Source organism: Sander lucioperca, chromosome 7 (assembly GCF_008315115.2).
Source record: "Sander lucioperca isolate FBNREF2018 chromosome 7, SLUC_FBN_1.2, whole genome shotgun sequence".
Taxonomy (NCBI): domain Eukaryota; kingdom Metazoa; phylum Chordata; class Actinopteri; order Perciformes; family Percidae; genus Sander; species Sander lucioperca.
The window spans coordinates 3659786-3677664 of NC_050179.1; the positions used below are offsets into that span (position 1 = coordinate 3659786).

The 17879-nt window shown below is 42.9% G+C and overlaps 1 protein-coding gene across 4 annotated transcripts in view; it reads left to right on the forward strand.

Moving 5' to 3' along the window:
• rassf7a (Ras association domain family member 7a) overlaps positions 1-14659 on the forward strand; it is a 38501-nt gene extending 23842 nt beyond the window's left edge. For all 4 annotated transcript variants that reach the window (XM_031282867.1, XM_031282866.1, XM_031282868.2 and 1 more), the window contains 5 exons: positions 8283-8481; positions 9203-10131; positions 12352-12526; positions 12625-12732; positions 14356-14659. In XM_031282867.1, coding sequence (XP_031138727.1) covers positions 8379-8481; positions 9203-10131; positions 12352-12526; positions 12625-12732; positions 14356-14387 — 1347 coding nt within the window. In that variant the 5' untranslated portion in view covers positions 8283-8378 and the 3' untranslated portion in view covers positions 14388-14659. The remainder of the gene's footprint in view (positions 1-8282; positions 8482-9202; positions 10132-12351; positions 12527-12624; positions 12733-14355) is intronic.
• Positions 14660-17879: the final 3220 nt, after the last annotated feature.

Here is a 17879-nt window from a genome sequence, read left to right on the forward strand (position 1 = left end):
TTTTTTCAGATTAGACTGATAAAACTGACCTACAGGTGAGCAGTGTGATTTGAAATGTTGGGAAGTGTGTTCACAAAGAAGTCCAAACATTGTTCATAGTTTGATGACACATTGTACATTCCACAGTGCTTTTCTGTTCAACCCCCCCAGTATAGACCCTATCTCAGCACACATGACAGCATGTTTGTGGAATGTACAGTATCTCCTTTATGGTAACGAAAAGACAGCATCTTATCAGTCTGTTGCAATATTTTACACGATGCGATAGGTTACCTGAAGGTCTAACACAAACACACACACACACACACACACACACACACACACACACACACACACACACATGCTGACTCGCTCGCTTCATGGCTGTGTTTACATGTATCCCTCTCTCCAAGGGCCAGGTATGTTGGAACTCCCTAGGTAAATATGGGGAGGGTGTGAGAAGAGATGTTTTGCATATCATGCTGACCTTCCCAATGGAGTAACATGTTCATCTGAAAAACCTTTGGTTTTCTCTCAAACTTTCCTGTCAGTTGTTCAAAGAGTGTCACAGTCAGGAATTATGGCTTTCAGTTTCAAAGTTGAATCCAATCAAAACCAGCAGTGAATAGACTGTGTTAGCCATAGTAGTAGTTTGTGAACTGGCCGTGTAATATCCGTGACCTCAGATTGATGCCTTGGGAGGAAACTGCGTGAAATTCTTCACTTTCATCTATGAAAACATTCATTCAGCAGATGGGTCTGGGTTCTCTTTCTGTTGGAGTCATATATTTTTGTTGTAATATAACTGTTCCAACCCTGCACAAGAATGTGCACCTGTTCTGTCCTGGGTTAATAACTGCCTCAACTAGGACTAAACTTTTATGGTGCTGTAGCACATGCTGTGACAGACTGAGCTGTGTGTAGATGATGTAGGTTTGTGGCTTTGCAGCAACACACAGATATTTGTTTCCCCAGGCATGCTAATGGCAATATTCCCTTCAGCTCATACACAGACTGGCAAGTTTATATTGCATCATGGATTGCATGGAATTCAAGTATGATGAAAGAGTAACACCAGTCTCAGTCACTGACAAAATAGACCTCCTTTAATAATTCTCCAGTTAAAGGAGTTTCGACTATATGACTTAAATGACATTCAGTTGCTTCAATTGTAACATTGACAGTTCATTGTGAGGCCTTATTTCGGATTGTACTTCAAGAATGTAAGATGGCAAAAAAGGGGAAAAAAACACAAGTGAATAATTGATATGAGCAGATATAGAAGCGACTTTTAAATTACTAATGAGTTTAGCTTGAAACCTGTGACACTGGAGGCCTGGCATTCCTGACTCCTTAATGACCATGCATGCACGCACACACACACACACACACACACACACACACACGCATCTAGGCAATGAGACTGGAGCTCCCAATAATGCACCTGCAAAAAACTGGAATATAAATAGCAGATGTTAGCACAGGCTAATTTTAACTCACATACAGTGTAAATTGCATACTTTAAATTAGTGGGTTCACTTTTACAGTTCTGTTACTTTAGAACCAAAGAAAGCATCATCTTTAATTTTGAATCAGCCTGTCTGCCGTCTATCTATGAAACATGTTATTTTGGCTATGTGATAAGTGGATGTCTGTCTGACCGTATGTGTGCATGTAGTCGCTGCACAACCTATATGTGTGTGTGTGTGTGTGTGTGTTCTCTAGTGTGTGTGCTGTGTACATATCAGTTTGGCTGGGAACAGAGCGATGTCCTCCTTCCCTGGCAAGCATTGCTGAGTCAGGTCGGGAGTATATAATTACACATGGGTGCCCATCAGCAGTCTCTGAGCCTCTTTTCCCTGCTCAACCAACAATACAAACTCCTGTACTCGCAGGGCTCAGCCGAACCACTCATCCTGAGCCGAGCTCTCGATGGAGGCCAGCTCTGCCTGGCCTTCCACAGGCTGTGTGAAATCCTGCATTATCACTCTCACCATTAGCTGCTGGCTCTGCGGGTGGAACCATGAGTCAGCGCAAACAAATTCCTGGTCTCTAACGTACTCGCCTCCGCTCGTTTTCTCGGGATTGAAGCGAACAAGTGAATGACTACAACCAAACCAGGTATGAGTAAGTCTTTCACCCGGTGAGATGAATAATGTGTTTTATTGTGGCCAGGGCTGTGTAAACTATTGTGGCCACATGCTCGTGGGAGTGTACCTTATTGCCTTTCAATGAAATTCAAAAGTGTGCCAAGGTTTCTTTATATTTCTAAAGTTAAAATAACAATACCTACTTTGTCAGCATGTCTAAGAATCAAAATTAAATAAAGATTATTTCTCCCACACCTTCTCCATCTTGTGGTTCAGGCCAGGTTACCATATGTGTGTGTGTGTGAGTGCTGCTGTTGATTCATGATATCTGGGATTTCACACTAAGTGCTGTTTTACACAGTGTGACTGTAGTGGTAGTGACAGCCACAGGTGATGGCAAGACTATGTCGAGGCCTGCTTTAGATCGACTGGAGTATTTGGCCTCAACCTTTTAAACCCTCTTCAATCATCAATTACACGCACAGCGGTTACACAGCTTGTGTGTTTAGTGACTGTACATGAGATGTAGAGGCAAGGAGTTGAATAACCCCATTTGTTCAGTTGATCTGGGATTTGAGTTTGCAACCTTTTTTTTTACTAGCGAGTCTGCTTTTGTAAATACTAGGTAGCACTGCCTATATTTGCCCTTGATTAAGAGGCAAAGGTGTCCCCTGCATTAATGAACCACTGATCCACCCTCATCGAGATTTCACACTTGGACGAGCCAATCATCATAATGGAGAAGGCTGAAGGCTGCAGCAACAGATCCGTGTATGACGACTAAAGCTTATTAGTGCTGTTTCTGATTCCTTTGCGCTGAGTCATTAGCATGTCAATAGAGGAGAGACACAGGCGGACGGGGGACATTTTCAAAGAGTTGGTTGGTCACAACAAGCGTTTGGATTTTGTTCCGAGAAATATTTGCCAAATTAATGTGCTGTAAAAAAAAAAAAATGCATTATTCATTAGGTGTGTTGAAGCTTCAGTGAAGCTCCGTTAGCGGGGAACCAAGCAACCGTTCAGTGTAATTAACAAGCAGTGTGCCTGTGAAGAAGTAGAAGCAACACAGTCACCATCACTGTCATAGTAAAATACACAATTGTACACAGAGCAAATTCAAGAAGCCACAAAGTGAACAAACTACTGTTTGATGTTTTGTTAACACCTCCCAGACAAACTAAACAATCCAGCTGCGACTTTATTATTTTTCCTACATTTTAGTGGCTTGTCACGTACTATAAAAGTGAATTATCTCCTTATTGAGAGGTATGTCTACATTGGAAAGTTATTAAGATTTAATATAGCCCAATAGAAGCCCTCAGATCTTGGATCTGGTTTCTTTGTGTACCCAGTGGACCACTCCCTGCTTTCTGACCGCAGGCACTGGAGCCATGCTAATAATGACTCCTACATGGGAGTTATGGTGTTGTGGAAGCTACTGGTGGCTCTTGGAGAATTTCAAAAGCATTGTTTTTTTTCATGGCAGATTTTACTTTCAGAAAAATGTCTGATACTTTTAAAATGTGTCAAACAATGCTTTGAGGAAATACTTGTGAATTTAAAAAAAAAATCATGCAAATTGCAAAAAAAGAAAACCGTAAGAGGTGCAAGAAAGGAGAATGGGAAATATAAAAGTAACAAAGTGACAATTCTAAAAGGCCTCGTTCACTAAATAGGGATAATTTCCAGAGCCCTGGGACTGTGACTGCAAAATCTTGCTCATAGTTAATAATAATAATGATGATGATGTTTTTTTACCCAGTTGGTTACTTCCAGCACCACCTGGATACTTCTGGCCAAATGTAAGCAGTCACACAGGCAATGATAGTACCATGAGCCAGACAAGTTGTTTGTATGTGTTTTGAAATGATAAAAATCAGTTGAAATTCCTGCAAGTAGTACAGTATGAAATTGCGTGTGTGTGTGTGTGTGTGTGTGCGTGCTTGTGTTTGTGTGTGCGCTTGTGTGTTGTATCACACTTTGCATTGGACATTTTTCTTGCGGCTGTGTAATGAAGCATTGACTGAGAATACCCATGTGTTTCATTACAAGTTTTCCGCAGAGAACCAGTTATAATTACTGAAGCAAAAAGGATAATTTTCTGCCATTATGAATAATTATTGTGCTGCACTCAACTACGGGCATGTTGTGGACTTTTCTGTTTGTCTTTGGTCATATCTGTCTTTCGAGCGCATACACTGTGCTCACTTGGCAGACTGTAACACTGGATGACGAAGAAGGGGGAAGAGAATGCAAAACGGGAGGCGAGGGAGGACCAAAGAAAGTATCTGTCCTCCCTTTTATTAGTGTTATCTGTGGTAACATGTGTACACAGCAGAATGGCACTAAAAGCTTGCGTGGCGTGGCAGACGACCCAGTGATGCCAGGGGCCACAAAAGAGGCAACACTGTCTGCTGAGTGTGGAACCAGAACAACAATAGTGTCTCTACAGTAGAGATGAGACCAGGCTGCCCGGTGCCAGCGAGTTACTGGCTGTTTGAGTGTTTGTGTGTCTCTGCCAACCTGGAACAGAGTGGCACAGAGGACATAGCTTCTCCCAGCACTGTTCATTGTCCTCAAACAGCACTGTCTAACCTATTATGTACGCTTAAACCAACCTGGGCCAGGGTCTTATTCTCTCGGTTGATACTGATTGGGATAACTGTCTACACTTGTATTTCTGTGTTTGTCTAATCTGTCTGCAGTTCAGATCTGAAGCAGTGTGTGATGTACACTCTGCCCTTTATGCCTGCCATTGTTTCCTGGACTTCTGTTGCTGTAGAGATAGCAGAATAATCACTGGAGCAACATCTCATAAAGATAGGCCTAAATGGCATATCTGCTTGCAGACGCACTTACAGGCTCGTACATGAACGCAAGCACACCCAACCTTTTGACCATTGCACTAGCATGAAAAGGGGCGCGCACGCACACACACACACACACACACACACACACACACACACACACACAGTATGCACACTCTACAGTATGTAGCCTAAGGGCCCAGGCGTTGATGAGCTTCAGTACATTAGTAACCTTTTTCTGATAAGCTTTACTCTTTTCCCCATGTTTCCCAATACTGCCCATGACTAACAGAAATGACTTGTTTAAACTTCTTTGAAGGGAATCGAGCTAAGGTTGTGTTTGTCCAGCTCCATGAGTACATGTGCATTTATGCTTGTGTTTGTGTGTGTGTGTTTTTGTGTATTAGTGTTATTTTTGGGTTTCTAATGTGTAAGGAAAAAAAGCCAAATTAAATGGAGAGTGGGTGTTTCCCATGCTGTAGTTTTTGGCATATGGACACTTCTCTGTGCCCAGCTTGTCCATAAAGGCCCATCAACTCACAGCCCGACACTGTTGCTCACACAGGATGGCACACAGACGAGCCGAATCATGCCCAGGGCTGTGATGCTAACCGCTTCTGCCTTGAATTGAATTCATTGAGGAGCCGGGAGGCTGTTATTGAAGAGAGACAGACAGAGGCACAGACAGGGTGATGAAAGACGCAAAGCGGGTTAGCTGGATGGGTGAGCGATGATGAGAGGGGAGAGGAGGGAATGGCACATGGCTCCAATCACTGCTCCTTTCTCTACCGCTCTCTATCTGTCTATCTGTCAGATTTTTTTCTCCCCCACATTTATTCTCTCCGTTTCTCATTTGCACACCGTCTGTCTTCTTCACTGTCTCTCTTTCTATTCCTTTCATCATACAGTATGACTAGCCTATTTTATTTATTCAATTTAAGCTCCTCAAATGGCTTTTTTTGTTAATGTGCTTGTGTGAGTGTGAGATTTTTCTATTGTTTCCATTTGCTGGTTACCTCCAAAGTGACTGTACATTTTCTTCCTTTGAGAAAACATGCCAGAGCTTAGGATTTCAACTGAAACTGTGTCCCGTGTTGTTTTGGGTGGGTGGGGCTCGGGTGAAAGTAAAGTCTGTTTTGGGGGTGACCTGAGGTTCAAGGGTGGGGTTTGGAAGTGTGAGTGTTGTCATATGGATGAAATTATGCGTTTTGGATAACTTTAGTGGCTTAGATTGGAATGGGTGTGTGTGTGTGTGTGTGCATAGTGACTCAAAACACGTGCAAAGCAGTCTGCGGTTTGTCGACAACATTTGCATATTGACTCTGAAACCAAATATTCTACAGTAGGCTCAGAGTCACGCTCCTATTGTGGTCACAAATGTGTATATTGGTTTCTGCAGTATTTTGAACATCATTTCAGTATTAGTACGCTTCATGATTCCAAGACTACATTTCACACACAGTGTAAAGTTGCCTCTCCTGCATCTGTATTTCACCGAGAACTGACACAGGACTCCCGGGCTGCGCTGTGAAAAGAGCTGGGTCAGGCGGATGTCTGGTTCTCAGTGTTGTGGTGCCTGTGACAAAGAGAATATACAGCAACCTGAGACTCACAGGCCTGTTTGTTTCCTGTTGGTGCAGATTATCACATTTCACCAGCCAGGAGGGACATGAACTAAGCATCATGGGAGAGTTTGTGTGTTTGTGTTCTCATTTAATGGGATTATTACAGAACAAGGAATCTTGGACAGATATGGAAACCTTTAGGTTAGGTACTGCCTGTAAGTTTGTTCTTCTGCAAGCATGTACATTACATCAAATCCACTTAGTTAGGACCTAATTTCCCTATACATGCAGACATGTATTTGACAAAAATGTTAAGAGTTCCACCTCTGTTTGAGCATTGTGAACAGTTTTCTGACAGTTTATTTAAGGTTATGAAGATTATTTTGCAGGGAATGCATTCGAGGAAAGTTTGGTCCCCACTGCATTAGGCTTGAAGACTTAAAATGCTTCTTCCGGTTAACATCTGCGTGTTTAAAAAAGAAAAAGCCTGACAGCTGAAGTAAATGATTATCTACTATGACTCTGTGACTCAACCAGTCAGGCTTAATTATGTATTGCAACACAGCACACTCTGTGCCCTCTCAAACAAAAATATTGGCATCTCCGCTGTGTTGAAATCTTTGGTGTTTGGTTAGCACTCCATTTTCAAATCAACTTTCTTTCCAGATGATATCACCACCACATAGCTCAAAAGAATTTCTATTACTTGTGATCATCCATCTCGATCTCTCCAACTTGTTTCTTGTGATCTCCATCCGCGTGTTCAATCTCTGAGCTGTGCCGTCATTCCCTCCCGTATGTGGGGTCATGTTGAGCTGTTCTGTGTGATGTTGTTGCCACATCAGATAGGCTGTTGCTCCCCAGCAGAGATTGTGTTTGCTGTCTGAACAGTGGAGAAGTAATGGTGGTGCGGGGCAGCCAGGCCAGCGGCAGAGGAGGGGCGGGGTGAGGGCTTTGTTAAGAAAATCAGGAATTCTTCCGGCTGGCAGATGAAGTCAGTGCATTCCTCCAAAGCAGCTCCCTATAGGCAGCCAGTGGAGCAGAGCCAGGCACTGAATGAGGGGCACGATAATGGTGGGGCTCAGTATTAAACACCTCCCATTGAGAACCGGAGAGACAGACAGAAAGAGAACACCATCTGTCCGACTCTCGGTGAAGAGTTATCTTTTACCCACCTAGGCTACAAAGTTTCATTTACTGTGCCAAGTTCTAAAGATAATCCTAACACCGCCCAAGGCATTTCAGTTTTTATGAGCACTGCGGTATTTTATTACCTTGTTATGAAGCTTAGCTGTACAGTACAGACAGACAGACAGAGAGACGGAGGACTGAACATAACAATATTCATTTAGGTTAAGCCTGCTTCCAATACGCATTTTCGGCAACCTGCTGATCTGATCTATGAAGTCTGATGAGACCCAGTTCTAGTCCTGCTGAGGGGGATCAAACTGAGGGACACAAAAACACACACACACACACACACACACACACACACACACACACACACACACACACACACACACACACAAGTTCCATCTCTCCTGCCACATTTCTATGTATTTCTACCCACACAAACACCCTCTCCCAAACATAGACACACTTGAGTTGCTCCACTTTCCCCGTCCGTTCCCGTCGGCAGTAAGCTATCATAACGGCTTTGAAGGAGGGCAGCAGAGCGTTTAATTGGGTTACAGATTGGCATTTATGCTTCCAGGTCCACAAGATACTGCTGGGGCTCTTAACTAACCAGTCTGTTCTTACAACTGGAAAATTGGATTTCTGGATTAATCATCAATCATATCAACACACCTCTAACATGTCTCTCTGTTCTTGTTTTTCAGAGTCAGTGCCATGCAGTGTTGAGTTGAGTCAAGCCGAGCTGAAGTGATCTGTTTTGAAGACCATCTTACCCTTCACCCCGTCTCACCTGGTCCCAGATGGAGCTCAAAGTGTGGGTGGACGGAGTGGTGCGGGTGGTGTGCGGCCTGTCTGAGGAGACATCCTGCCAGGATGTAGTCATCGCTCTGGCCCAGGCCATTGGTGAGTACCTCAAACTCTTTTGTGCTTCCAAGCTGTTGTTACTTGGCACCTTGCTTGTTTGCTTGACAGTTTATCTTGTGGCCTTAAGTGAGTAGATAACAGCCCTGCAATGACAATTTGATGCAGACAAAACAAGAGTACTTTTAAGTGCTAAGGTTTCAGCAATCCGGTTCTGCACTTACCTTCTCATTCTCCACTGACCCAAAATTAGTACTCTGTCATATTGTCAGGGAGTCAGTTTGGATTTGTGCCGTCTCTCTGTCCCTGTATCCTTTATTCAAGCCTTACGCTGCAGCAACATTGAACAACATAAATCCAGATTTAGCACTCTCCTCCTTCCATGAGTGAGCTGCCTGCCAAGTCATCAGGGAGGGCTTGTCCTAATTTCAAGGTCCTTGTGGAAACTTTGGTTTATTTGAATTTTTTTTACATGTGCGAGTCTTACGCAGCAACCTTTTATTCCAATCCTCAGAGGCAGAGATTTAAAGGTATCAGCATCATCACAATGCTTTTGATGTTATTTGTTCACTTAGCGCTACTTGCGTAGAAGCAATGGAAGGAGTCAAACCAACTGCTGCTTGTATTATAAGTTTGTATAGACACTGTGTGTCATGTAGTTTTTTCAATTTGATATAGTGGTGTTTTAGGGATGGTAGGTTGTGTTGTCTTTCAGTTTGTTAGTATTTCTTCGTACTCACTCTATGTCTCTTTCTGTCCCCAGGTCAGACAGGCCGCTATGTTCTGATCCAGCGTCTTAGGGATACAGAGAGGCAGCTGTTGGCTACAGAGAAGCCTCTGGAGTCTCTGGCTAAGTTAGGCCAACATGGCGCTGAAGTTCAGTTCTTCCTGCGCCGTACTGGCCCAAGCAGCAGTGACGGACCCAGCTCAAAACAGGACAGACCAACTTCACCCCAACTGCCCAAGCATCCTGAGCCAGAGCCTTTGAAACGCAGCCAGCCTAAGAAAGCACTCACCTTTAACCTGGGGCCATCCTCCTCTCCTAATACCAAAGCCAAACAGTTTAAGAAGTCTCCTCGGGACTCTCCAGAGCAAAGAGCCTCCCCTTCTCCCAGCCATGTATCCCCTCATATTCCATCCCCATCCCCATCCCCAGCACTACCTATAGGTCCATTGAAAGAGGAGGTTTTTAGGAAGGTTCTTCAGCAACAGGAGAGACTGAGGGCTATGGAGGCCCAGCTAGAAGCACTAGAGAGGGAGTCACACACCTGGGAGCGTCCCAGCCCATCTCCATGTCCTTCACCAGTTTCTGACACTCACTTGCAAGAAGAGATGGACGCTCTGGAGCAAGCGGTGCGGAGGAACCAGGCCGAGCTTGCCCATGAGCAGTATTGGGAGGAGGAGCTTCAGGCAGAGGTGGAGAGGGAGCGAGGAATGAGGAGGAAGCTGGGGGAGCTCCACGCCAAGCTCGACGACTGCGGACGGCGGCTCCACAAGTTCTCTGTTCGCGCTGCTCAGCTGGAGCAAGAGATCCAGCGGGAAAGCCAGACGGAAGGGAAAGCCAACGGACCCGAGGAATCCCTCGATGCCGTGAAGGCAGAGCTCCAGAGTCGGGAGAATCACGGGACAGAGCTGGAGGAGCAGCTTTCTGAGACTGACAAGGCTCTGGGGAAGGCAGAGTCTCTGATGCAGGTAAGGAGAGAGGTGACGGTTCTGGAGAAAGGGCTATAAATCCACATCAGGCCATGTGTTGTCATTTGAGGGGTGTAGCACAGACCCTCTTCTAGCTATGCTATAGAAACTGTATCCCTCTCCTACCTGCATACTGCAGCAGACAAACAACAGTGCAGAGACACTTGAACACATGATTTATTGTGGCATTTTTATATATAATTAATTATTCAAGCAATTACGATGACATGAATTCTGTATTCTCATATCCTACCTTGTATGAAAATGTTTACTGTCTGAAGAACTATTTACAGTGTAGCTGAACTGGTTTGACAGGTATCATCTTGTATGCATGTCCTGAACACGTGGTTACCAATGGTGTTTATATTATATTGCCAGTATCAACATATTCTTGTACCTTGTCTATGGAAAAAGAGATTAAAGAGGATTGATTTGTAGAACAAAAGCCCCTTTTATTGGATCTACTCAGCCTCAACGTATGGTAGTTTGTGGTGTCATTGTTTGTTTACTTTTGGTGGTTGTCATAGACGCGGCTGTGTCAATAAAAGCCGAACCCAGTTTAAAGTAGACTTGAGTTTCCTCATAATCCACATGAAACCCAAGACGCGGATATCCACTTCACGGAGCTCACTCAGACTAGTTCCAGCCAGTGGAATGAAGAATTAAATTCTTCTTTTATTGTAGTATAGTAGACGTTTTAAATGGTTTGCCACAAGGAAGTGGAGCACGCTGAAAACATATTTTTGGTCTAGTGTTTCCATGTCTTCATTAGCAAAGACCAGCCAGGGTCAAAGACCTTTGTGTCCCATTCTCAATCCACTGGGCTACAAGTAATAACATGCAAACTGGCTGCAAAACTGATTAAAACGTAACGATAAGCTCATTTGCTTCTCAGTCAGTCATCCTCATGGGGATGTGTCTGACTCTGCCCAATGGATGCAACAGAGAGGGACTGTGTCATGATCAATTTGCCAATTATATAGAAAGCATCCTGCTGCAGAACAGAGGTATTAGGCTTTCGTTTTTTTCATATTTACTGGTGTAATATGTACCACCATATCATAACAGGACTGCAAGAGTTTATAATCCGAAAGTAACCTCAGAGGCATTTTGCCACCCAGGCAGTTATCGCCTGGAAGAAATTAGATGCTTCTATTTCCTGTAAATTAAATGTTAATATTGGTAACATAATACATTATAATAAAGCTCTATCCATAGTAATAGAAAGGTGTGCATGTCTGGCCGTGTCCGTCATCAGTCAGCTGATGGGTCGAGGCTGCCCAAGTGTTGGTGGTGATGAGCACAGCGTTCCAGTCATTAGGCAAATGGAGGCAGACCTGCTGGTGTGAACTGCCTCAGCAGGCTGCCTCAGTCCAACATCAATTACACGTGTACACACACACACACACACACACACACGCACGCATGCATGCACACGTACGTACACGCACGCACACACACACACACAAACACACAGGTGCTGGGGTTGGGGACTCCTTCTGCTGCTCCCTGTACTGTGTGCAGACATTGGTTAAGCACAAATGGATAGTCGATTAAGACTGATTGACTGGCCTGTTTGTGTGCATCACATTTTTAATCCGTGGGTGCAGAGGTGATGCCACTGTCTCGATGGAGCCTCTCTGAACTCCACGTTTTCAATAATTGGAGCTGATGATTATCTTCGCCCCCTGGCATCTGGTCGATTAAGACAGCTTTGAAATGCAGCAGGCAAATGAGCATTGTAATGTATCAGTCTATATAAGTATATGCCTCAGGCTACTGGAATCTGATGCAATCAGAAAACAATGCTTATGGCAGTTGTGGAACTTTGATGATGATTTATTGTAGCTGAGTGGTCTGATGATGGGGGATAGGGGATAGTCTCTTTCACTGACTAGACCTGTAGACTTTGCTGCCCCCTGATGGTGAAAAGTTGCATGGCATTTACAGTAGAAGAAATGTGACCTAAAGGCAAAATATAGTCCTGCCTCTTAAATACATTAATACATTCTGCTGTCGGTGTGTTATTACAGTTATCATTCAAGTCATGGAGAAAAGACTTAAATCTACCGATTACTGAGCACATTTAGCTCACCCCATTTTCATATGCTGCACCCATTTACAGGCAAACATGGTGTCAGTGTTCAGTGAGTCAGCACTGACTGATGTGAGCTCTCAATCGTCCTTTGTTTTCCTCACTGATCCCCTTTTCCGTCTCAGGCCAAACAGGACGAGCTGGAGGAGTTGAATAAGGAGCTGAGGCAGTGTAACCTGCAGCAGTTTATTCAACAGACAGGTGTCCTGCCAGCACACACTCACTCACGCACCGAGCTTCAGGAGCAACTGGAGCAGTTAGAATTGGCACATCTTCTGCAGGATGGCTACAGGAATGGAAGTATGGAAACAAAAATAAATATTCAAGCTCAACATTGTGTACTCGGCTGTTAAAGCTAGATGACCTGCCCTCTAAACATATTTCTGTCTCTCCATCAGGCCACAGCGTAACTCAGGTGGAATCACCACCTCGCCCCACTGCCAAACAGTTCCTGGGACATCCGCGCAACCTGCAAAACCCTCTGGTGTCCAGTCTCAACCCTGAGGGTGTGTATGTGTGAGACCCTGCTTCCCAAGTCCATACCGCTCTCCTCTCCTGCCCTGCCCGTCCCCTGGTCCCAGAGTTCCTTGTCCCTATACTTTCTACCCCAGCTTGATTGGGTTTAAGGCTACAACTGCCATTTCTTGGTGTTGGGTAGTGGAAGCAGCTGTATGGTGGAGGTTCCTGCTACGTCTCAGCAGCTTCCCTGTGCTCTACTTTTAAAGGCTGAAAGACTTCCCTTCTGCGCCTTACTCTCAGTCTTTTGCTGATTCCTGTCTCTAACAGCTGATTTAACACATTCCTCCCTCCATTTTCTCACACATATCTGTACACTTTAATTCTGTGGGTCTATCCTTTCATGTTGTCTCTCCTCCCTGCCCTCCTCCTCTCTCACTGTTTGCTTCTGGACTAACAGTAACTGCTTCCGTTATACTTTAATACATCTGGGAACTTGCTCCTAACTCCCCCCTCTGTAATACAGAGTGGCCTTCCCACCCTCAAGTCAACAATCCATCGCACTGGGAATGACTGTAGCAGACATTCTGATTGTAGCGCTGTTTTTATACTGTGACATGAAAATATATGAGACCAATGCCATTTCAGTATGCCTTTTATGTATGAATACTATTTATATGTGAGAGGGGTGTATCTATACAATGCCTTGTACTTTGGTGACGCTTGACTTCCAAAGAGCAAGAGCCTTTTACGGAAGGGCTCTGCAAAATGTTTTGCACTGTCCCATTCTCTTCCTGTGTGAAGCCTTGGCCCTGGTTGCCTACAGAGAAATGTATCTTTCTGTTCCCTTTCTGCTCTGCTTGAAGACAATTTATTTTAGGAGCTTATAGCTTTTGCCAGTCTATTTTTGTCAAGCTCCATGCTAAAAGGCGGGATACATTTCAAAAGCAGTGCAACAAGGCCATGGTTTGTTAAATATATATATATATATATATATATATATATATATATATATATATATATATATTTCTTTTCCTCCATTGGGATTGATGCGCCTGGTTCTTTTGCTGTCATCACACCTAACATTTGACCTGTCATAACTTGTATTGTGCCTCGATGTACTGTAGATTTAGTACACGCTTACTTAGCTAAGCCCTGGTAACAAACATCAAGCAAACAAGGGAAGCTGTTGTTTTCAGTGCTCTGGCGGTCTTCATTACTGTTATTCACAAATGACATCCAGATTGCCTAAACCAATATTTACTTTATCATAGCACTTCTTATTATATGGCTCTATTATGCTGACAGGTCAAAGTGATGTGTGTTTGAGTGTGCACTCTCTCCTTACCGTCTACAGTGTGGGGTTTTCTCTGTGGGATTATACAACCGTTCCTTGCTTGGGAAACTACACACATCTCAGTGCTTTTTATAGAAACATGCCTGAAATCAATTCTGTCCCACAATGCTACTCTGACTACAAGACTTTAGTCATAGTCCACAACACTCCATGGGTTAGGGAATTAACCCAATCATTGTTTTTGTGTCAGCTAGTGCTTCTCATGGGCATGTGTGAATATCTGGATTGACCCCGGTCTCTCCTGCTGTGTCTTAGCTGAAAAATGTTTTCCAAACAAAGGGATCATCATCCCCACTTATTTTTGTGTGTCTTGCAGTCCTGACATCCCGAGAGTCGTCATGGAGATAAAACATGGACCGCAGGGCCAAAGGAAAAGTTGTTCACTGTTCTGTCACCGTCACATCTTATTTAACCCCTTTCTTTGTAACTCATTATTTAATCGACCATGATATACATACTGTATATACATAAGACAAATATATTTACAGAGTTTTGCTACTGTAAACACTGCAAAGTATCTGTATGAAATGTAAAATAATTTAGAAACCTTTTACCTAGAGCAATTATTACCATTACTGTGTATTTAAATATAATAAAAATGTGCATTGTGTTTTAGATAATCTTTTGTTGACTGATTGTTTTTCTTAATACCGTGTTTATGGAGTCCCATTTTCTTATACTCATCCTTGTAACTACAGTAACTAGGAGTGGTAATGCAGTGCAGTGCATCTGGAATACCCAGCAGTAAATAATTAACACACCAGTGTGCACTTTCTAAAAATTACAGTGCCATGAAGCTCCTATGTGAAATACATTATGAATATGTTATAAGTACTGAAATATGCATGCTCTCCTCATTACGTGTGGTACATGGGTCCTCTGATGCACAATCATTTTTGACGTTTTAAAGCCGGTATTCACAGGTTGCTGATTCAAAGTTCACAAAGTGCATCCTTGGTTGAAGAGGGAAATGTGGTATCACAGCCTCTCCTGATATGGGTGATGTAACATAGTATATCTACATGAAATACCATGACCATAAATAAACAAGGCCAAGCAGACCTTAGATTATTTGCAAGAATTGACTATCCATCTATTTACATGTAGTTGTAAATGTACCTTTATATATATTTTAAAAGTTCACTGATTGTTCATGCTATTAGTGAGGAATGGTGTATTTTCGCTTAGCACCAGAGGACATCTGAGAAATGTGTGGACTTTATCCCTCTACGTCAATGTATGTTCTCTGTCATCTGTTATTATCAAACCCTGACATGATACACAGTTGCACAAAGACGGCTTTCTGCACAACACTTGTCCTCCATCCCTTTCCTGTTTGTTTACCCTGGAGAGTCAGTATGTTGGCTGTCACACTACTGAGTGACGTGAGCTTCCCTTGTGCTCTGGCTAACCCCTGACTGAAACCCTGTGGATTTCTATTAATACTCTCATCTGGTCAGACTTGCCAGGTAAAATCCCAAGCATGCACGTATTTCCTTTCCATTTCAATGTATACACCAAAGTCATCAAAAATATCCCATTTTTAATCAACCATTTCCACTTTGTGCCATTGTTGTTGTCTCTTGACAATTGTATTAGATGCTCAGTTTAGACATTATGATTAATTATGTAGAATTGGATTTTACGGAAAAGATTTAGAGCTGTTTGGTTTGGCAGAGGTTAGATAAGCTCCAAATCCTTGTTTGGTTCTCACTGTCTGGGCAAGCCCACAGCATGGTGCAATGCTGACGGACGCCTACCTGTGGACATGAAGGATTCTGTGCTACACCTAAAGTCAAAGTCTTTCTTCCTATCACTATCTTCACATTGGTAATGCTAATCCATTATAATGTAGAATTTGCTTTTATATTTCTGAAAATCATTGCATTACTTGTGGACCCTTCAGATCTAATGTTTATATTCAGCTGACCTCAGGCCAGTGTTATACATGGATTCTTTCCCCATTATCCTATACATGCAAAGTAAAATATATCCAACCTCACCCACTTCAAATCTAAATGACTCCAATCTCATAAAGGGGACATTAACAGATTATGATGATGTTTCAGGACACCACACTGAGGGATTTATTATTGCTCATATAATGGTACTCCACATAAACTCCATCCAAATCTACTTTGGAAGGTGTCGGATGAATGTAAAAGGGGTCGCAAAGCTTAACGTTTGGATAAAAACTGATCGATGCACATATAACACGTATAACAGGCAGTGGCTGTCTGGAAAAGAACCTCCTTGTTGTTGGACGAGAGTGAGCATCTGCACGTCCACTTTATGATGATGAATGGGGGCCACAGGTTAATAAGTCAGACGTACTGCATATTCCTCTGTGTCACAATGAGTCATGCACTGATGGGAATGAAACATCCTCACTGATAACAAGAAATGCATTAGTCAAACTGAAAGTAAGATACACAATGCAAAATGGATTTGAGTGGAAACTTTACTTCTCACTTGAGGGATACCTTTTGCAGACACACATGGTACAAAATTGATACAATTGATATGCATTTTCTTATTTGGAACAAACTTGTAAATAACTGGAAAACTGCTTCTACTGGAGTAAAGGCGTGGACACATTACTTTATTTTCTCTATCCATTTTGTTCTAAAACTAAGTTCAGTGTCTTATAATAATGCTGGAGGGGCCCAATGGAACCTCTTCAAGAACCCCTTGGGCCCCCATGAAATGGGAGCCAGTGTGATTATCATATATAAACCACGCAGAGGAAACAGAAACTCTAACAAAACTCTTAGCAATAGTCTGAACAGTAGGTGGCATTACACAGAGGCCGGCTCTGTAGGAGGCAATGCAAAAGCTACAGGCCCCAAATATGGAACAGTATGTGAGCATAGGAAGAAGTAGGCTACAGTGCACATGGAGACCGCTGGGAGGGCAGTCGTATTAAGCAGGCCTGTCCCAGCAATGTGCACGGGACATGATCAAGGACTGCTTGTAGATCTAGATGTTTGTCTGGTCCGGCTGTGGCTGGTCTTGGACGAGCCAACATTGAGAAGTACTCCCAAAACCAGGTTAGCCGCTGTCACACGCACAGTGGAACTGGCAACTGGCACAATGTGCGTTAGTCAGTGGCTTACCTGCTTTTAGATTTCAGATAATACTGACAACCATAAGCACACAAAATCTGCGGATCGACACAGACAAAGGCTGTGTAATAAAACAGTAAAAAAAAAAAAAAAAAAAAAAAACAGACAGCCAACATAAAGTGATTAGTGGTAGGCTATCTTCTATTCACATCACTTAGAAATAGCGATATTTAAATGATTGTACACAACACAAAATTATAGGCTATAACAATTCAAATAAATTGACAAATCTCCTAAATCCTCCATTATCACAACACTGTAACAAACTGTTACATAATTAGAAATTACAGCTGGCTTCTAGTTCAAGTCCATGTATTTGGCTACCGACATTTATTGAAATGCTTTTAATATCAATTGCCATGAAAAAGTTCCAAATAATAAATAATTACTGAGAAAACTGTAAAGAAATGTAGAGAAATTACATCCAATGATTTGTTGGCTGTGGCCTATTCATCCACACCATAGGCTATAGAATAAAGAATAGTGGCAGATAAAGGGAGTATACTTACCAGCCCCAAGTTTTCTTTTGGATTCATTTTAAAAGAAAAAAACATTTCATTTTCGCCGACAGGACCCTACAAACCATCTATCCAAACATCCAAATAGTTTTTTCTCTGAAAAGAAATCACTGTGCATAGTTAAAGTTAGGTGCATTTTGATGATATAGTATAGCACACCGACACATAAGTTCAGTTCACTTGCAGTACACCAACCC